At 32.1% G+C, this 22,281-nt stretch overlaps 1 protein-coding gene across 10 annotated transcripts in view; it reads right to left on the bottom strand.

Moving 5' to 3' along the window:
- Positions 1-22,281, bottom strand: part of EPHA7 (EPH receptor A7) — a 181,117-nt gene that overhangs the window by 5,720 nt on the left and 153,116 nt on the right. For 5 of the 10 annotated variants that reach the window (XM_008006644.3, XM_008006646.3, XM_073022577.1 and 2 more), the window contains exons 8-15: positions 18,723-18,831; positions 17,987-18,042; positions 13,499-13,624; positions 12,256-12,441; positions 11,617-11,678; positions 9,985-10,194; positions 8,846-8,995; positions 1,072-1,265 (exon numbers count right to left, since the gene is read on the bottom strand). In XM_008006644.3, the coding sequence (XP_008004835.2) occupies positions 1,072-1,265; positions 8,846-8,995; positions 9,985-10,194; positions 11,617-11,678; positions 12,256-12,441; positions 13,499-13,624; positions 17,987-18,042; positions 18,723-18,831 (1,093 nt within the window). The other 5 variants (XM_008006645.3, XM_038002267.2, XM_073022576.1 and 2 more) reach the window with 3 other exon arrangements.

Below are 22,281 nucleotides of genomic sequence, written 5' to 3'. Positions count from 1 at the left end.
GAATCAGTAAATAATTGTTCGTTTGCTTTTTCCAAAAGTAATTGGGAGTAAATGATGCACATATGGCTGTGTTCTAATCTGTTCAGGCCACAAATGCTGCAGAGATATTGTGCATCTCCTTTGCTGATGGCATTTTTGTGAATGCCCGGGAGGTTAAGTAAGGCACCTCCATAGGTGCCTTACTGTCAATGTAAACCAGAGCATCAATCTTACCTGGAGTCTGAGGCTGAATAACTACTAATATGCATTACAATCAAGCAAGCCTAATGCAAAGGATGAATGGACTCTTTTTAATGAGTACACCTCTTTAATCATGTATTGAATTTCTCTCTTTTTTTTTTTTTTTCTTGAGACAGAGTATCGGTCTGTCGCCCAAGCTGGAGTGCAATGGTGCGATCTCAGCTCACTGCCACGTCTGCCTCCCGGGTTCAAGCGATTCTCCTGCCTCAGCCTCCTGAGTAGCTGGGATTACAGGCGCCTGCCACCACACCCAGCAAATTTTTGTATTTTTAGTAGAGACGGGCTTTCACTGTGTTGGCCAGGCTGGTCTCGAACTCCTGATCTCGTGATCCACCCGCCTCGGCCTCCCAAAGTGCTGGGATTACAAGCGTGAGTCACCGTGCCCGGCCTGAATTTCTTTTATAAACTTTAACATCATTGAATAATTTATTAAATGACTTGAAGCAAAACAATTAAGTAGGTACTATGAATATAACAAAAAACAAGAACAACAGTAATAAAAACCCATGTAATAATAAAAGTATTGGTCTGAAAATATGAACTACTATCATATCACAAAAATTCAGTTTATAAAGTTTTTTTGATAAAAGCAGCTAGTAATACTTATAATTTTAAAAAAATACAATAATAACTAATAGATTCTCTTTAAACACCAATGAAGGTAAGCTTAACTGGAGAGAAAAAATAAACTTCTGTAAATATAATATATTTAATATGAATTTATACTTCAACACAAAAGTCAATTTGTGATTGTGGTGGCGTTGAGGAAATGAATGGTTTATGTGACTATTTTAATTTCTCCCAGATTCCATTCTCTTAGGCATTTCTTACCTACTACAAGTTCCCAGGGGAGTTTTCAGACTATTTGGGTTTCGAATCATTTTGTCAAGAATTCCAACTATCTGTTCAAATTTTGGCCTTTCAGCACGCTCCTTTTGCCAACAATCCAACATTAGCTGGTGAAGGCCTGCTGGGCAGTCCATGGGTGCTGGTAAACGATAACCTTCTTCTATTGCTTTTATAACCTAATAGCCAAAAGGACATTGCAAATTATAATAAAACAAATTTCTCGGTAGGCAAAATGATTTATCCAGATAAGAATGAGGCACAATGCTTCACAAAAGACTTACTTTTTTCCCCCAAATTTCCATGAATACTAAGCAAGTTATTAAGGAGTGCATGAAGTGGAGGATATGATGACATTTGCTAGTTAATTCAGCAATAGGGAGCAGCAATTAAGTTCATCCAGGGTGCAATAGATGGAAACATTTTTATCATCATCCCAGAGGCTTTCAAAAAGGAACATGTTATGGAACTATCTTACTTGTATATAATTGTGAGTATATGTATGTGCCCATACATTTAATAATTCTGCAAGTTGTAAAAAGAATTTGAGTTACCCAGAATAAGCCAGAATGATTCACTTTTAAACAGGGTATCAAAATAATATGAATGCTATTACCAAGCACATGAGTCTTTTAAATAATATGAAGCTTGTTGTTAGTGTTATAAGACAGTAGTGTGCTGGAGCGAGGTTGCACTGGTTTATGAGTGGCGACTGCATCCCTTCCTTACTCCAAGTTCCCTTACCTCACGCTGGCAGACTGAAATAAGCGTGGGGGAAGGGTTACAGCAGGAAATAGGGAAAGTCTACAAATCAGGGCTTTCCCAGTCAGAGAGTTGGTTTTTATTTTTAATTTTTATCAGCATACCACTGCCTATTTATGTCTAATAACAGCCTAAAAAACTGTTTATATGAAGCTTTGAGTATTAATGAAAAATAGGCCCCTATAAACATTTGTATGTGGCAATCAGAAAAATTATCATTCAGATTTGGGTTTTTCATTTATATGAAAGGCAAAAATAGATCTTAAAAATTTGAAAATGTTCCAAATCTGAGTGGCAAAGGGAAGAGAACAAGAAGACAAATAGCAGAAATAAGAAGGGCTTGGAGAACATTAAAATAGTATTTTAGGGGGAAGAACAAATCCTTTGACACTGACTGATATAATGGTAGAAATATAACAGAAAATGACCCTCTGAAGAAAAAAAAAACTTTGAATTTTCAAAGAAAATAAGGCCAAAAGTAGGCAAACAAAAAGCTGGCTTTAAGAAATGTTGCTGGCCTTAATATTTTTATGGGAACACATCCTTAAGATGCATGCTGACACTCAAAAATAGCACCTTAAAATATAAAAGGTTGTAGGATAGGATATAATGAGTACAGTACCTGGCATCAACAATGCTTGAAAAAAAATTCTTTTGTATAAGGGGGGAAAAACGTCTACTTTTTTCTTTAAGGCAAATCTCTAATTAAGTTTAAAAAGTAAATAGATGGACTTAGTTATAGTAACTTTTGAAAATTCATATAAGTATAAAATTTAAGACCAAATGCTCTCCTAATCGCTAGGTTGTATTTCTATCAGCTTATTAAACTCTTCATCTGAATTGTTCATAGGTACCTCCACTCTATATAATTAAAACTGAATTTACCACCTCACTTCCCAATGTTTTACTATTTCAATTATTAGCACTTCCAGTCCCAGTTAGAAAGCTGCAAACTGTCCCAGATTCTTTCATTCTCTCTTTCTCTCTCTCTTTTTTTTTTTTAAAAAAGAAGAAAACAGAGTCTTGCTCTGTCATCCAGGCTGGAGTGCAGTGGCACGATCACAGCTCACTGCAGCCTTGAACTCCAGGGCCCCACATCCTGATCTTCCTGCCTCACATCCTCTTATATACACAATTAGTCACCACTTTCTGATGATTTCTACTTCCCAAATATAATATATGCTCAAATACTAGAAAAAGTGTTTTTCCATATTTATATCTACATTTATATATCTCTCTATATATATACATCTCCGTGAAGTGATGGAGTAATTATCTCATAGTTAAGTCCTTAGTTTCACACTGAGGTGTTTCTTTAAGTACTTTATTTTGAACAACAACTATGGAGAAAACACCTTGGTCTTAAGTGACCTTAATCAGTGTTGGTACTAAATGCAACGGAGGTCATATGACAGAACTTAAAAATGTCCTTTTATGACCCCATAATTACAAATGTTGCATATCACTGTAAACATTCCTCTAATATATCACTTTTAAAAGCTATACATCAAACAAATACATACAAATGGTAACTCTGCAAAGATCACAAATATATAAGTATAGGAGAAATTACATTTTTTGAAAACCATTTTAAATGCTAAGAATTTCAAGTGGTTTTGCAAAACATTCCAGTAATAGCACTGTACTTGGATTCAAAAATGCTATGTTAAAAAATGTGAATAAAAGTAAAAGTAATTTACTTTTGGAAAATGAGTGGCTTTTTATATATGAGGCTGCTTCTATTTAAACACGTGCAGTCTATTTCTGATTTGACATGACTGCATTCTAATGCTCATAACATTAATTCAGTCCTCATTATTTCCCACCACCTCCTAACCTACTTCCCTGCTTACAGCTTATCTTCAGGTGTTCTGAAAGGAACAATGTAAGTTGAGTGATCTTTCCTTTTTTCTTTCCCTCCAAGTAATGTTTTAAAATGTAAATCTAAATCTCATCGTGCCCTCTTGACATAATACTTTTCAATAGCACTCCAAGCTTTCAAAAGAACACTTAAAATTATTGATTCTTTAGCTTTCAACACAATATATTCTTAAGTCTTTGTAGCACTGAACGTAGGACCTTTAAATGATTATTTAAAAAATGAGTTAATGAACCTCTGTAGTTGTTCTACTGCATTACGGAAATTTAATGATTCCTTTTGTTATTGCAGAGAAACAACACTGATCTCGCTTCAAAGTGAAACGCCTAGCTATATTCAAAGATATAGTGGTTTACACATTCATAAAGGATAGCAAGAAGATATAACATTTAAAATAAGAGACATTGGGACTTTAATAATCTCATTAATAGTCACATCCCTATGGACATGAACACTTAAGGTACTTGCTGGGAACTCTTCCACCTTATACAGCAGTTTGGCATAATCCAAGATATACCCTTTGAAACAAAACCAGCAAATAGGAGTTAATTTAGGGAAAAAACGAACCTTGAGGTTCTGCAGTTTTCATTTGTTAGCCTGACAGTAAAACAATTTCCCTGTTAAAGATGCAATTAATAATCACTGTTAATATATATTAAATGCTTATTATATGATTGGTATGGTTTTAAACTTGAATTATCTTATTTGATTCTTACAAAAATCTTATTAGGTTTAAGTATCATTATTACACTGATTCAAGAGATAAAGAATGTGTGACACACAGGAAAAAAAGAGAGAGGGCCACTCAATATCAGGTAGCTGTTAGTAGAAAAGACAGAATTTGACGTAGGCTATCTGACAAGAGCCCTTGCAGTTAAGAATGGCTTTATTTTTCCAATCAAAAAATAGGTACATTCTTCAAATAGTTAGATATTCTTGGAAAAACAATGCACAGAGGTAAGATGGCTGACTCTCCACTTCTTAGAGGATTATGTAATTGGTTCACTGAATTCATCTGACACATATTCTTGTGAAATACTAGAAACTCCTTGTATTTGCCTTAGTATTCTAATAAAATTCATTCATAACCAATTCTATATCTAAGTAGTTCCAGAGGAACCAGAAGTGATTTGGGTAAATGTAACTTTAAAAAAGATCTCTGGGACACAACAAGGACCACTTCTTTGGCAAATGCTGTAAAGCAATACTTAGAAATAAAAACAAAAGTTACTTACTGAGAAGTGTTTCCATATTATTACAGTATGACCATTGTAATTAAGAGAAAAAGGAACACAATAAGACCCATTAATGAGCCTGTAATAACTCAAAATGGCATATGACATGATTGGCTTCTGTCCTCTGCTCAATATTCATTTTCTATTTCATTAACCTCACAGTAACATGACCCACATTTTATGCAATTAAATATGTTGGACTTCACTTATGAGATTATGGCAAAGTTTTACAAAAAACAACATCATAATTTTGCTTCTATCTTAACATGAAAAAATAATAAAATCATAAATCAGTGGTGACTTTTAAAATGAAAAATTAGGCATCACAATTTAGCTGAGAATACATTTACTTATGAGTATATTATATTTTCAAAGCTCTTAAATGACTTTTCATATATGGCTTTAAGGAATTATCTTTATGTCTCATATCTTTACAAAAGCTTAAATTTTTCAACATCCTAATATCTACCAACTAGGAAAATTAACAATTTACTGGCCTAGCTTTATATAAGAGAAAAATACTTTCTTACATTCTTTATTAAAAATACTTTTTAGTTAAGTATTAAGATAATTAATTTACTATATAGATTTTATTCTTTTTATGCTAGTAGTATTTTTTCTTATATTACAATACATTAAAATATGAATGTAAGAAAAATACTAGGAAAAATAAAATCTATATAGTAAAAAACTTCAAAATTTCATAATTTGAGGGTAAAAATTTGATTTGGATGAATCAAGATATAAATTCAATGAAAAGATAGCTGCTGTGAAAACCAAAATTATATTTTCAATTTCCACAATAGTTCTTATATTTGACATTTACATACATGAAGATTTTTCTTTGAAAAGTCATTAATGGAAAGAGCTAAATGTCTGCAGATTTTTTTAGAAGAATAAAAGTTGGAAATTTATTTGGAAAGCTTCACTTCTCAGTTTTAATTGCAAGTAACTGAATCTGACTGTTTCCAATGCAGTTAAAACTTAAGAAAATAATAGACACATGAAAATACAAATGAGTGCCCATTCAAGGGTTAACTAAGGGATAATCTATTTGAGTACGAGTCTGGTCATGTATACATATATTAGTTTTCCCTAGGTTTTTCTTGTTCATTGCCTTGTCCAGAGTTACACACACTGTCCAGATAGTCCAGAACTTTCTCACTCATTAGCTTCTACACCACCCTTTTGTGTCTCTTCAGGTTACAAAAACCTCACCTTATCCAGCATCCAGCCTGGAACTGTGTGGACCTGCTTAGAAATGTAACCATCACTGCACATCTTGTTTTCTTGTGTCTTGTAAAAAATCTTTTAAAATCTGAGGCATTTAAAATGTGAGGGCTTTCTTAAATCCCTGACAAATTCCTAGCAACTAAATTTTAATAATGTAAAGTGAATCGGTTCACTTAATAAATCCATCTAGGCTAATTAAAAAACAATGAATACATCCGAAAATCTGACGAAGGCAACCTTCCCAGAAAAAAAATAATATATTCACACATACACAGCAGTTTCCACATGTATCAGGGGTTCATAGATCTAAGTCTCTCCATGAACTCCTACCACAGCTTCCTAGTAAAAAAGCTTTTATCTAGAAAATTTTATCCCAGAATGGAAATCATTATCCTAAATTATCCAATTTTTCTCCATTTGCATATTGAAAATTAAACATACAATTGTTCAAATAGCACTCTACTGACATAATTATAAAATAATGACTATTATGTAATAAGAGGAATATGAATGCCAATTTCACTGTACAAACTGACCTATCTAGGTAATCTCTCACCGCTAAACAAACCTGTGTCCAAATTATTAACTATTTTAGACTTTCTAACTAAAAACATAAAAGAATGTGCCAAATAATTTAGGTTAGAACTAAACTGCACAATAGACATAATTATGTCATTTTACTAATAAAATATTTATTAATCCTTCATATATTAAGGCTATATTCATGATGTTCCTTTTTAAGAAAAACAAAAAACAATACTTAACACATTTTAAAATTTAAAATTGGAAATATTAATTTGTTTCTTCTTAACCAAATTTTCATTATTTGTTTTTGGAAGTTAAGTGAACTCTGAATTTGTCAGTCCTGTCAAGTCCCTTTATGTTTGAATCCAGTACAGAAGGAAGGTGTCAAAAGAAATGAAACTCCACTGAGTGTCTAGGGAATGTAAATATTTCTCTTTCTCTGCTCTAAGGATTTGTTTGTCCACATTTTGACAGTCCATGAAATCTTTGACACTGAGACCTGTCAAATATTAACAACTTTGCCTCTGCCAAACAGACTCGTCATTTAGACTTTTATCTTTGAAAAACAAAACAACAACAAAAAACTAAAAGCAAATGAAAAAGTTTTATGTCATCTTCCAATTCAAAATATCAACAGATTTAACTGATTTATAACCATCCTCTTTTCAGACTGAGAACTTCTCAGTTAATGCAAAAGTTTATAGGGAAAGTATCAAAAATAACCTTACCAACAACATATAAAACAGTCTAAATGTTAGTTGTCTAAAAATAACTACTGTAAGTTTTAAGACCCATAGCAACTTGATATGGGCAATTCTAAAGTTCAAAGTTATTGATTTAATATAACAATTTGCATGATCTCTTTAAAAAAATAACTCAAATGTAACTGTAGTTGTCATCTTCTATTGCTAATTATGTTTATAATACCTCAAGCTTTACTCCAAACCAGTTTGCTAGTCACATCCTTGTTCTAAATGGCGATGTCGATTTTCCTGAAGCATTACTTATTTTTTTACTTCATATTCCAAGAATTTGGATTAGCATAATTTCCAGACTCCTTTGAAAACTCCTTCATCAATCTGTCCAAACCTACATCTTCATTTCTAATTACCACAAGTGTACTGCATCTCTGTTATAGAAAAGTGAGTCCATTTGATTTGTCTTCATACACCTCTAAACCTTAACCTCTGAACTTTCCAGTGTGCTTCCTTAGAGAATGGCTCATCAGCTCTGGACCAAGGTATCCTCCAGATTTCTAGTACAATCCTGGATATCATGCTACATTTCATACTGGTTCTACATCTATCTAAATTTCACTCATATTTCAATAGGTTGAACTGTAAGTGCTCTTGGCCTACAAAACGGCCATTTTATCAAACTCAACCTAATAAAAGCAAATTTTTTTTTGCACTTTTGCTATATTGTTGAATAAATGGTCTCTTGGTGTGAGATGTGTACCCTCACATGGACTACCATCAGTTTCTTTTCTCAACGGATAACAGTATGTTTTATGTTCTAACATATCCTCATGGCAGCAGGGGATGTACATTTAATAAATACACTTTTAAAAGGAATTTCCAAGGATATTCTTATTGTGATTACATTGTAAAATATCACTATGAAACATTTATTAATAGTGATAATAAAATCTAGATTGTCGCATGAAACTAAAACTTAGTTACACCGATCAACAGTAGATAATTTAAATGAATTTTCTTAGAACACTAAATGAAAAAGATAAGCTTCAAAGACAAAACAAAGCACAACCAAACTTCCTTCCCTCCTCTTCACAGATGATTCTTTTACTCATGTGATGCTCCCACTCCAGCTGTGCAAGTGTAGAAACATTATATTTATTAAGGAAGAAATATCACTAGTAAGCTTCTATTTTGTATCCATAGAATTTATATCATAAAAAGAGAAAGACATTATTCAAAATGAAAGCCAAAATTATAAAATTAGTAGAGCCACTAATTTATGGTAATTAGTGTGGTAGTAATTGTGGAAAACTGTATTTTTATAATTATTTAAAAGTGTGTTCTTAATGAGCCTTTACCTACATGTTCCAGTAATAGTGGCTATTAATGTATTCAATCCTTTTTGTTTAAATGAATGTAACACCTACATCTTGATTTGACATGTCCCAATAAGGTCTTTCTCCATAGGACATAACTTCCCACATGACTATTCCATAGCTCCATACATCACTGGCTGATGTGAATTTCCGGTACTGGATGGCTTCGGGTGCTGTCCACCTTACTGGAATTTTTCCACCCTATTATAAAAAGAAATGAACATTTAAAATATGTATAATAACTTATCTATTATTTATGGCAATACCATAAATACGTATGTGCATTTTTGGTTGGTAGTTCAGCAGCATCAGGTCTACCCATCTTGAATCTCTATGTGTATTTAAAGTTCTTAATCTGATTTTTAGAATACCATTACAAGTTTCATCATTTCAAGTTTACATGACAACTCAACTGATGGAGCTTTGTGTGGTGTTAGGGCAAGAGTATATTGAACAAACAATGACAGGCTGGGCGCTGTGGCTCACACCTGTAAATCCAGCACTTTGGGAGACTGAAGTGGGTGGATCACCTGAGGCCAGGAGTTTGAGACGAGCCTGGCAAACATGGTGAAACCCCGTCTCTACTAAAAATATGAGAAAATTATCCATGTATGGTGGTGGGCACCTGTTATCCTAGGTACTCAGAAGGCTGAGTCAGGAGCATTGCTTGAACCCGAGAGGTGGAGGCTGCAGTGAGCCAAGACTGCGTCATTGCACTCCAGCATGGACAACAACAACGGTCACAACAAAGACAAACTAGGCAAAGTTACTATGAAAATGAAATAAAATATGGATAATTTAAATAAACTCTCACAGATTTTCTTTTTTTCTAATCTTACAAAAGTTATAAGGATTAGCATAGTTAATATTCTTTTAAATCTTTATTTAAAATGTGATTATGGTTTTCTACAAATATGAGTGCTAGTAACTAGATGTTTTTGTATGTAACTATATTCTATGACTCTCTCAATATAAGGTAGTCATGTTATCAACACTTTCCTTCTTAGCTTATATATATACTGTACAAACAATGATTCTTCCAGAAAAACAAAAAACAAAAAAAAGCAACCTCAAAATGCTTAGCTCAATGTGCTTCATTTTTCCTGTTTAGTTTTACATTATTAGGTTCTGCTTTCGTGGTAGAAAAATCTTAAGAATAAGAAAAAGTGCAGTAAATGACTTTTTCTTACAGTAGTTGTATAGACAGCTTCTGGATCATCCTCTATAACTCGGGACAGGCCAAAATCTGACACTTTGCAAACAAGATTGCTGTTGACAAGAATATTGCGAGCTGCAAGGTCCCTGTGAACATATCCCATATCAGCCAAATATCTCATTCCAGCAGCAATTCCTCTCAGCATTCCTACTAACTGAATGACTGTAAATTGCCCATCATGTTTCTGCAGGAAGACAAAAATAAAAGCCCAGTTAACTGCATACTTTAAAAGGGACAAAAATCACCATGAAAAATATCTGCATGCTAGTAATTTGCTATTGTATAACAGGAATTGTTAATTAATTTTTTATATAATATGGATACCTGTGGAAAAAAACATAACATGCTCATTTAGCTGATAGCCAAATAATTTTGGTAATCATTTAGTTATTTATATTAATTTGATATTTTAATATGAACTAACAGTTTGAGATTGCACAAGTCTAAAAGTATATGCTAATTTTTAAGTTTGGAAATAGAATATCTAAAAAATTACCCCAATTAGCTAAGTGTTTTCCCTACAGGCCAAAAAGTCTAAATAACATAAAAGTATATAAAGAAATTAATATACATATAATAAGGTTTATTTTCCTCTAAATGGTAAAAATGAGAAAGGGGGAAATATTTGAGTCAAAATGAAGAGAAACTAAAATGTAGAAAGTGATTGTAGTGGCTGCGTTGGTTTTCATTTAATTTTTTCTTAGTTATGCTACTGATAGGAGCGTTACTTGTAACAAGGATTCTCTAGGACAGATGTACTAGCAAATGGGATTGAGAACTGTTCGCAACCAGACCGGCCACTTCTAACCTATTTTAACCAAAAAATTACTCCAGCTGAATATAAATATGCTGGATGAAGTATGCTAGTCTGAGTTGATGAATTTTCTAATTGATTCTTATATCATGATGATGCAGCAAAAAAGTTTCTCTAAATCCTATGACTGTTTATACATCTGAGTTAAATATGATTCTAGATCATATTAAATAATTTTACATGTTCTCTTTTTCTTTAGATTATTTTTTTCTTTGCCATTTGGAAAAATGTTCACATGTTAATATTCTTAGTTAAAAAGCCTCTGAGAGTAAAAATATCTATGTTTATATATTTTGGATTTATATGTCATTTACAAATAAATCACACATCATTAATTTGAAAAATAATGTTAATAATCATATAGTTTATGCTTGGTGTTCACCTAACAATAAAATAGAAATGGTTCTACAGAGCAGAGTTGTGATCAAAGTGTCAACACAGAATGGTTATCTCACCTTTTAGTCTTTTCCATATTATCTCTATATTTCATTTACAATTGTACATGCTGTTTTATAACATGAATTCAAATTACAGGGCTTCAGGCATCCTCCATATCTCAGGTAATAATATTAACGGAAATAACTTTGTGACCACACTGTATCACTTAAATGCTCAAAATATTCTAGTTTAATCTAGTCTTGAACTCTGGTTATTAATCTGATTTTCAAAGACAATTTTCTAACCTCTTACTATTTTACAAGGTTCTCATGTCACATCTCAAAAAAAGTTCATAAAATTATATTGGTAGCAAGCATAGTATATTTAGAATAAGTGGATCACTTTGGTACTTACCCTGAGAAATGCATCTAGGGCTCCATTTTCCATGAACTCTATTACAATCATGACTGGTTTCCCTAAAATTAAAAAAAAAAAAAGTTTCAGAGGTTGTAACCTGAACGGCAGGGTTATTTCCTTTCTTATCCCCCAATAAAACACATGGTGCTCTTTTGAAACAGTGAGTGTGTAAAGTATGAGTATTTATTTTAGTGTTGCTGCTAAGCTCAAAAAGTCATTGTATGTCTGCTTGGAACATGGTCATGATTCATAAAATTAAAACATATAAATAAAAGTCATGGTGTTCTTCTGACTCCTGCTTTGTGAGTAAAACTCAGAGAAAATTATACTTTATGTAAAATGTAAAGACTATATTGTATAATTATTATGTCTCTTGAAGAGAAATAAAAATATTTATCAGTCATTCCATCTATCAGTTATTCTTCAACTCTAATCTTACATTCATCTTTTTCTGCTTTTTCTTTTCCCCTTGAGGTGATAACATAAAGGAAGAATTTTTTGATTAGTTACATACCAAGAAAACTCATTCATTTAGACTATGCAACATATTTCATAATTTGTTTTATTATGTACATAGTAATACTAATTTCTGACACTCGGTTTGTTTGATAAGATAAAGATATAACCAATATCTACCTCTTGTAACAACCCCTTCCAAATGGACAACATTTGGGTGGTCAAACTGCCCCATGATGCTTGCTTCACATAAAAAGTCTCTCCTTTGTTTTTCTGTGTAACCAACTTTCAGGGTTTTTATGGCTACTGCAACGTCTCTTTTCCCTGGAAGTTTCAAACGGCCACTGCAGACTTCACCAAATTCTCCTGAAGTAACAGAACAAGCAGGCATATTTTATTTTCTAAATATTGTACTTTTCTTTTAAGAGTAAATGCATTTAATTATTTTTCTTTAACTTATAGTAAATTATTTTAAAGCATATAAAAATATTTTCAAAAATACTTGGTAAAGCCCTGTAAGTTACATAGAATACATTCCCATACATAGGGGAGTCTATTTCCTAGACATAAAAGTTGTTTATGAAAATAATGGCATAAATGAAATTAAAACTTGAAGATACAGTTCAGAGCTCCTTCACAGAAGTTTCACTTTCCTAAACTGTCTTGTTAAACAGGTTACTATTTTTCAATTGAATTAACCAACACTCAGGGTCAACATTCAGATTTGAATTATGCTATTATACATTTAAAATTATTTTTTATATATGATATTAGTATATAACGTAGACTACCTACTAAAGCATGAGGACACAGTAAATTCTAAACATTGCTATTCCTTTTGAGAAGAAAATATTTATTAAACATTTAAAATCTGGAATTTATATGCACTATGTCTACTGGATTTAAAGGAATTAGAATCAGAAATGTACATTATAAAAAATGCATACAAATAGAAAATATTCCCTTTAAATAATTCATACACATTAATTTTCTACATGAATTTAAATTACAATGGCTAATACTTACAAAGACAAGAAAAAAGATAAAAATGAAAGTTTTGTAAGAAGACAGTAAATCAAGTAAAAGGAAATGCGCAGCAAAATTCTGGAAATTTCTGACCTTTTAAAAATACAAATTCATTTCTTAAATGACAGGCCAGAGCTATTATAAAGTAGCTTGTAATAGAACAATGTCTTAAAAATCCAACAGAAAACAAAAATATATGGATTCTTCGTGCCACATGCTACCTTTTTACATTTTTTCGTAAGATTTCATAAACAAGTACAGCCTCACTGCTTCCAACAGCTCAGGTAAATGCAAAAGTTCTATACTTGAGGGATAATTATTTGCCTGTCATTATGATGTATGACTTTCGATCTTGGCTAAATGGAACAGCTGAACAAGGAAGCTACAATAGCCTTACCTGCACCAATCACACGCTCAATTTTAATACAGGAGGCATCTAGCTCCTTGGCGAATTGATGGACAGCTCTATTTGGGTCCTCATAGGTTTCAGGGTCAATGTAGGTTTTGGTGCCTGGAAATTTAACTGTAATGATGTAAGAAAGCATGACTGTGATGAAGCAAAGCCCTTATTGTGTAGTCAGCCCAGGAATTTCATTATGCAGAGTGCTCCTTGGAACAGTGAACTTGCTTCCACATCACCTGATTCACAGCAGTTTTAACAGACTACTTCAGTCTGCTGGCGTATAGGTATTATCTGCAAGCTTCTATAGGTAACATAGGATCCAGCTCATAGGTTGCTAACTGAATTGCTTTTCCAGTAAATCAACAAAAGACATTCACCAAAATTTCTGACATGCCTATCAGACGGGAGGTTTAATTAAATTCACTGCTATCATGGCAAAGTTCAAGCCATATTGAGGTTTGTAATGGACTTGGAAACACATTTGTAAAACTACCAGTCAGTCAATCAATCAAATTAATACACTGGGAAAAGAAGACATTTCATTTACAGGTAGCCTACTACACTGACAGCAATATTAAAAACATTTAGACATCTTACTTATTCTTTTGATTTATTTTTTTTAAAGACCAACCACCGTTGACATATACATAAAATTAATACAAGATGTGAGGGACTTCTATCACAGAATCAAAGAGATATCTTCTAAAGACAGTTTCATCTTCACCTTCAAGGGCAATAGAGGCCAGATATACAAAGTGCAGAGTAAAGTAGAAAATTTACAATATTCCTGGGATCTGTTAACCAAGTATGACAGCGATTTGAAAGAGGAATGGTTTATAGGAACTTTCAATTATAAGGCTCTGGAAGATCTTAACTGCTGAGGAGGTAGCCAATATGCCTCACAAAAGGTAGTCAAAATGCAAACAACATAGAATAATCTTAAAAGTTAAAATCTTCTTAAAATGCACCCAGAAGCATGCAGGTAACAGATAATACTATGTCAACTTTAAATAAAATTCAATTACAATAATGTATTTCAAATCTATTTGGTAAAAGACAAAGATAATATAGATAGGCATATATTTGGTTATATTAATGCAATAAAAGTTACACTATATCCTCAAAAAAACTTTATTGTTTTAACAAAGCCACTGAACAATCTTTTCATCAAATCTTACTATTTGGAGAACAATATACTTCTTTATATATTACACTGCAGCCTAACTGTGCTTATGTCATCACATTAAAATTGTATTTTAAAAATAAACACATAACAAAAAGAAGCAAAATGTATAAAGGAAAATGGGATTTAAAAATCTTGATTTATTCTGCTGTAGTTGATTGTTTATCCAAAATTGATTGTCTTAAACAATTATTGTTGCAGTTTATAAAACTGACAGATGCTCATTTGTTACTAAAGCTGAACATGAAAAAAAAAACAACACGAGAAGAAAAGAGAGAGGGGATAGAAGGAGAAAAGAGAGAAGAAGGAGTATAGGGAAAGGGGGAAGAGAAAAAGAGAGAAGGGAAGAAAACAATAGGTTAACCTCCTAGATTGGCAGGCAGATGGAGAATGAGCCATCTTCTCCCTTTTTATTCTCTCTTTCTTTCATTTTTTTAAAATTTTGTTTTGATAAGGGAGCTAGATTGGAGGTAACCTTCCGCATCTCAAACGGTCTCTGACGGTTCTTTATTCAAGCTGTCATAAAACATTTTGACAGCCCAGAGCTATTTTGGCATAAAAACATGAAATACTGCCCAGCTTGGATTTGAAGACATTGTTAGAAGAAATGGTAGGAGGAAACAAAATGTAAATTGGAATTGCTTCACTAAATTCCTCCATTGTGTTTATATCTTTAAATGTAGCACTTGGGGGCATGGAGAGTTGAGGGTGCCTGATACAAATGACTGGACATTCTATTAAATTCAGTGCTCTAAAAGCTAGTTAAATGGTTGCTTTCAAGTTTCTGTAAAAATTCAATCTGGTGTTTTAGCACCTGAGAAAATTGTCCATGAACTAAATAGAGGAATAAAAAGACACCAACTTGTAAACAACTGGTTACCACAGTATTATACTTTGTATATTAAGTAATCATAAAATCAAATAAAATACCTTGTTTTAATCAAACAAGAAGAAAACATATCCTTGGAAAAAGGGTGATTCAAAATATTAAGAGTTCACCAGGATAGGATATGGTAAGTGTACTTTTTTTCATTATTCATTTAAGAAATGAATGTTTTAAAATAAGGAAAATATTGACATTATTTCTGAATATTCTGGTTTATCCCAACTTGAGTATGAACTTTTGTATTTTAAAATATTATTTCGATTTCTCATGAAAGTTAAACATCTTAAAACCACCATTGCTAGTTTTCTCTAAAGGTTAAAACTTTATACACAGCAAGCTTATCTTGTATATATTAGCAAGTAAGGCATGCAATTATATATTTTCTAATTACAAACTGGATGTGAAATGTGAAGAAAGTGAATGGCATAAACATATTAAAACTTATAAGGCTATACAACAAATTTTGGATAAGTCATGTTTCAACTGACCTTCTGCATTAACCTGCAAGTTAAAAGCAAATAAACTGGTATATGTGATCATTTGGGGATATTTCAAATATGCTCAACAAATAAAAGTGACATACTGATTATGGTAATATTAAATAATTGTGCCATTAAATTATTCACATATGGGCAGGATCAGGGATTCCCGGAACTACAGTCTTATGTTACTCTTCTATATACATTCTACACTAGAAATAAAATTTAGAAATTCAAGTTTTGATCTGTTCCTTCCTGTCTGGGGAAGTGTTAAAAATATTCTCCCATGTCATTAAATAGAAACAAAAAAAAGGTAACCTCCACTTTTTTCTCTATTTCCTCTAGCTATAAACTACCTATGGTGCTCTCTTCACTGAGGCTTGTCGCAGGAAAATTAATGCCAGATTAGCAAAAGGAAGTTCTGACATTGGGGGCATATCAAATAATCCCAAGTGGGGTATAGAAACACACATATTCAGTCATAATCAGGGGTATATTTAAGTTTTTTGAGGCTTAACCCATATACAATTTGGGATACTGTCTTTAGGGGAAATACTACATGATTATATACACAAATTTGCTACAGTACTCCCACGGCCTAAAAAAGGCCTGTGAAAGTAAGAGGACTTGAATATTAAACTTTATAATAAAGCCACTTCTGGGCATACCTTTAATTTCCATTTGTAGTAAACCGTACTACCCCACATGCCCTTCCTACCATCAGTGGTTGAGATTCAAGATAATTTCTTATTCAATTTGGATTTGTGTTATGTAAAACCACTTCTATTTTGAAAACTGAAGGTAACTGTTGGTTCAAAAATGCAAACACATTGAGAAAATTTAGGAATGATAAGAGCATTTACAATTTGTGTATTTAAACCACACATTGTCATTTGAGTTTTTTTTTTTTTTTTTTTTTTTTACAAAAAAAAGAATCACAAAGAAAATCTAAAATGTATTAGAAATTCTTGATGGAGGCTTTGCTATTCTTATGACTTTAGGATGGGTATAGGACAGCATCTTCACAGATACTGACATAAGAATCTAATAAATAACACAAAAGATACAATTCTTATGTCATGGGAAATTTATCTACACATGAGAACATTTGCCAAAGATTATAGGCAATACAAAATAATAATAAAATTGGTTTTTAATATTCTCAAAGATTAAAAATGGGGAAAATGGGTTTGGGTAAGAACATCATTAATTATCAGAACTGAAGTAATTTGATGGTTAGGTTTTGATTTTGCCTACATAAAGTAGTAACATTTACTCTCAGTGCTCGCATTTTCACATGCCATTCTCACTGCAACAAGAGTAAGATTAATGCAGATAGGCATCTATTTTATTTGGGTCACTAAGCTTTCTTCTAAATATGATTTCTAAAATGAACTTTTAAGAATAAGCTAACTCAAATCCATAGGAAAACATCAGAGGCATGAATCTTATTATTATACTATTTATGTTCTGTGAAGTATCTATCAGTGATAGGTAATTTATAGTAGCTGAAGAGAAGGAGGCTCCTTAATTTAGTCTTTTGTGGTAGCACCACTCATTGGATTAAAAAAGGGCCTATCCTTGTAACCTGAAATGACATTCTGTAGCTAGCGAATGGGCACATGCAACCTTTAATGTATTATTATTATGGTGGTAAGAAACACTTGGGCAAAGTTTGCAAAAGGAAACATTGTGATGTAAAAGCAGCTGAATATCCTGCAGTTATATGGCATTTCTGAATATATTTTATTTTTTCAAATTCATATCACATGATTTTAATTCTAAACATCTTATTCAAATGCTTTAAAGCAACATTTTGAGCTCATGGTATAATTTCAAGCATGATGCATGAGGATTTTGTTAATGCCAATGCTAATAACCAGATTTTTCTATTAATAGGGGTACATCATAATAAAGAAAAGCCAAACACTTACAATGAAAGTAAAGCTCTTCATCCCCTTCTTGGTCAGCTTTGCTATAACCACAGTGCCTGGAAGAAAGCAAATTTGTGACAATCTTAGTGATTTTACTTTTTATATTTAAATTTCATTACAATGCACCTTAGTTACTCAACAACCTACTAGAGTTAAATTTACTGTTCATAGTTATGAATCCATTTAGTAACAATATAGCAATTCACATGATTAAGATGCCCAGAAAACAAACTTTTTGTGTGAGAAAATGTAAAAGGAACATTTTTAAAAATACATTTAGAATGAATATACAAAATTTAATATGATTTGAATCCACAAAGTTCAATTCACAAAAATATTCATGAGTCACAAATATTCACAAGTGAATGTTTACTTGTATTTCTTTCTGGAAAAAAACACATTTTAAATGGTTTCCACAAACATTTAATAACTAAAAGAGTAAATACTTCCCCAGGTATATTCTATATTTATTATGAAAACTTAACTCTGAAAATAAGAAATAAAAATTCACACAATAAAAACTATAATACTCATTCCCCCTAAACTAAAGGCAGTGATCAAACTCATATTACATTTTGATCTTGAAGGAATGACATGTTATTGATCTTCATTGTTTTGTATCAAAGAATGTTTTCATTTACTATTTAAAATTCTATTACACTAAGTAATAGGCTGACATAATTCTTAAAAAGCAATATGTTTTAATGTTTGAGATTAGAACAACTTTGTGTTCTACCTTCTCCCAATGATGAAGCCAAAGACCATGAACACCAAAATGATGGTCCCAGCCACAGCAACCACAGCAATGATAATGACAGGATTCTGTTCACTGGAGACAGCTGTAGCTGCAAGCAGAGGAAATAGGCTCAGAAATACTTGACACCATGCAAGAACTTGAGAGGTTAAATAAAATTAGTGATATCTTTTCTATGTAATTCACTCTAATTTTAAATAACTGCATTATTTTGTAACAAAGTAAATTTAAATAAATGTTTATTTCTGCCTTTCAAAGAACTGGTAAGGACAATACTTTCACATATTTTCCATTTATCAGCTATAAAAGAACGTATACATGCTCACTGTATGACTATATTCCTGCTTAGCTGTAGAAAGCTTAGTTATAAATCAAGAGATAGACACATCTGATCTGCTACTGCTATTAAATCCCTATTGTTCCTCAGCAAGGCATTTGATTTTGATCCCTTTGTGTCTTTTTTTCTGGTATGTGAAATCAGAACCAAAATACATACCTCGTGTATTTTTTTAAAGTACTTTAATACACATTAAATGCTTTCTCTCTCATATCATCAATTAAAATAGAAAGCATAGTGTAATCATAGTTAAACATCATGAAATTATAGTCTGCTATAATTTAGGAAAAAGATGAGCTACATTATCTGTGTTATTTTTCATGAAGTATGTAGTAAACACGTTTCATATTTTAAGATTACAAAAATAGCTAGCCTATTTTAGAAGGAGAAACTTTCTGCAAGTACTTTTTCACAAAACACTATCATTACCTAACTGCAGACACTTCTTGTACAATAATAAACAATTCTTCTATGCTCATTAAGGCAAACTCAGCTGAACCTTTCTGACAGCCTCTTTGGGAACAAATACATGTTTGCATGTCTTTTAAAACACTCTCTGATATAGAATTCTTGCACTTATCACTTCCATTTTTCCAAACTAGTGAAATTTTATTTATATGGTGACTCACAATTGTCATATTTTCCCAGTTTCATATTTTCAGTAGCAATACAGACTTCATAAAATCATTTAAGACATATGAAAACATGAAAATGAATATTTCAATAAATGATCCAGTTGCAAATATCATAAAATACATAATGTCAAACTAATATAACTTGCTAATTCTGAAACAATCAACAGCTGCAATCTTTAATTTAAGGCAGGATGGAAACTACCTTTCCTTCTTGTTGATGGCAAGGGACTAGATCTCTAGAGTAGTAATTCATATGAAGGCAAAACATATCTTGCCACAATAGGAAGTATAAAGTTTTTTTCAGATTAGCTTTTCTCTAGTTTATTTGTCTGTCTCCTTTTGACAAATTATCTCTTAATTTCGTATACCTATGCTAACAAGAGATAGCTCCTGTGTTGAAAAACAGTAAAAACAGCTCTGGTCTAATAGATACTTTCTGAACAAAGAAGATTATACACATCCTCTAATTTATCACCTGCCGAATTGCTCCCTGAGGGAACTTAAAAAGGTTAAAAACAAAAACAAAAACAAAAATAAAAACAGAAGAAAACAACTTTCAAATACTAATTTCTGAATTACAGGCTATTATCACACAACAGAGAAAAGATGACTTCAAGTACTTTAAAAATGTGTTTATTTTCTGTTTTTAGTCTTTTTTCTATACATTTTAAGAAAGTAAAAGAATGGAGTAGTTCCAGTCATGAGGAAGAAAAAAGCTATATACATATATTATGAAATTCTTTCCATTCAATGTGTCCCATGGGCCTAATTCTCTACTTGTCTTAGGCTCAGTTTTTCCCTTAGCTTCAGAAACAGAACTATAATGAGAAAAGTGAACTCAGGTGAATGATGAATCAGAATTTGTGCATGTTTATTTACACATTTTTGTATATTGTCAGGGTCATACTTTAATCTTTCCACAGCTGACATTAAGGTTAATATTTTCATCTATTTCACGGGCAATACCTATTAAAAATAATTTGCTAAGGCTATAAACAGAATATCATGGTTTAAAAACTCAAAAAAGTAGATAGGATACTGCACAGAAGGGGATTTTAGGATGTATGTGCAATGGTAGAGACTGTCAAACTTCTCTTTACAAACAGTGCTCAAGTGACTTCTTTTAGACTGCATCTTATCTTCTGACCTGCTTTCTGGCACAGCGAGTCACTACTCCCTGACATGGTGATATCACTGGACTATGCATTCCACCAGTGCTTAATCGTGTGGCCAGAATCTCTGTACCTGCCCCTCTCTTTCACTGAACTTTCAATAAAGATCATGAACTGCGTGTTTCAGTGTCTCCTTAATTCTTAGCATAGTAACTTACGCTGACTCACTGGTTCACAAAGAGTAATCTGGAAAACCTTGAGAGTCCTCAATAACTTTTCATAGATCCTGCAAGTTCAAAATAGTTTTCATATAATATGAAGAAGTTATTTGTCTTTTTTACTCTCATTTGCTTATAAATGCAGTTAAGATTTTCAGAAGGTATATGACAAGATAATACCATGACTCTGATGGCTAATAAAATGTGTTAGTGTGTTCTTGTGTTTTTAAAGTTTCCATTTTAATTTCTAATTTGGTGAATATTAGTTGATATAACCAATATAAAACATTTTTTTATATCCTCAACATTTTTTAATAGTAAAAGGGCTCCTGGGATGAAAAATTTTGAGAAAGGCTGTGTTTAATAAGAGCTGACACTGGAGACTTTCCATGATAGAGACTCTCCTTGACACTTTGTATATATTAACTTAATCCAAAGAATATTTTGTGAATTGAGGACTACTATACTAGAAATTAAGGTACAGAGACCTAGCTCATCCAAACTCCTATAACCGGACATGGCAGAGCAGAGAGATTTGAAACTAGGCAGCTCTCTGCTGGCATGAGTGATATTAGTAATTCATTCTATGCTGATCAGTGTGAAGTATTCATTTATTGCTAATTTACTGAGTGTCTTCCGTGCCTGCAACCATAGTAGGCACTGGCAAGACAACAGTAAGGAAAAGAGATATGGATTCTTCTCTCATCAAGTTTACATTCCACTGGGAGAGAATATATTGATAGTAAAAATCACCAAATTCTAATGCAAAAATCCATTCTTAACATATATTTCATGTGATCTTTCAGATTCCACTACTTTATAATCTCTGAGTCTTGGTTACTTCTTTTTTTAAATAATAAAAATAATATCTATGAATCTCAGCACTCATTAAATGATAGCTTGGTTTAATATTCTCAATTTACAAAGTCAGGAAAAGGCGTAAATTCATCTTGAATCTTTTGAAATCTAAAAGTGTTTTTAAATAATAAAGAATGATTAGGTAAATGTGAGATACCTGACATTTTAAGTTTAAACTATTTATTAAAAGATGAAAGAAACCATAATTTGAAGTATCTTTTTATATTTGAATTTACAGGCTGATATTATGATATAGATCTGAGTTGAAAACTACTAGAGCACATTTTAACACAAACCACTCAAATGTTTAAATATTGAAATCTTAACTTAAAATGCTTTAATGTTTTGGGGGACAGTAAACTTTGATATGCTGATTCTTGA

The sequence above is a fragment of the Chlorocebus sabaeus genome, chromosome 13, assembly GCF_047675955.1.
Source record: "Chlorocebus sabaeus isolate Y175 chromosome 13, mChlSab1.0.hap1, whole genome shotgun sequence".
NCBI classification, from domain to species: Eukaryota; Metazoa; Chordata; class Mammalia; order Primates; family Cercopithecidae; genus Chlorocebus; species Chlorocebus sabaeus.
This window is presented reverse-complemented; position numbering and strand designations above follow the sequence as displayed.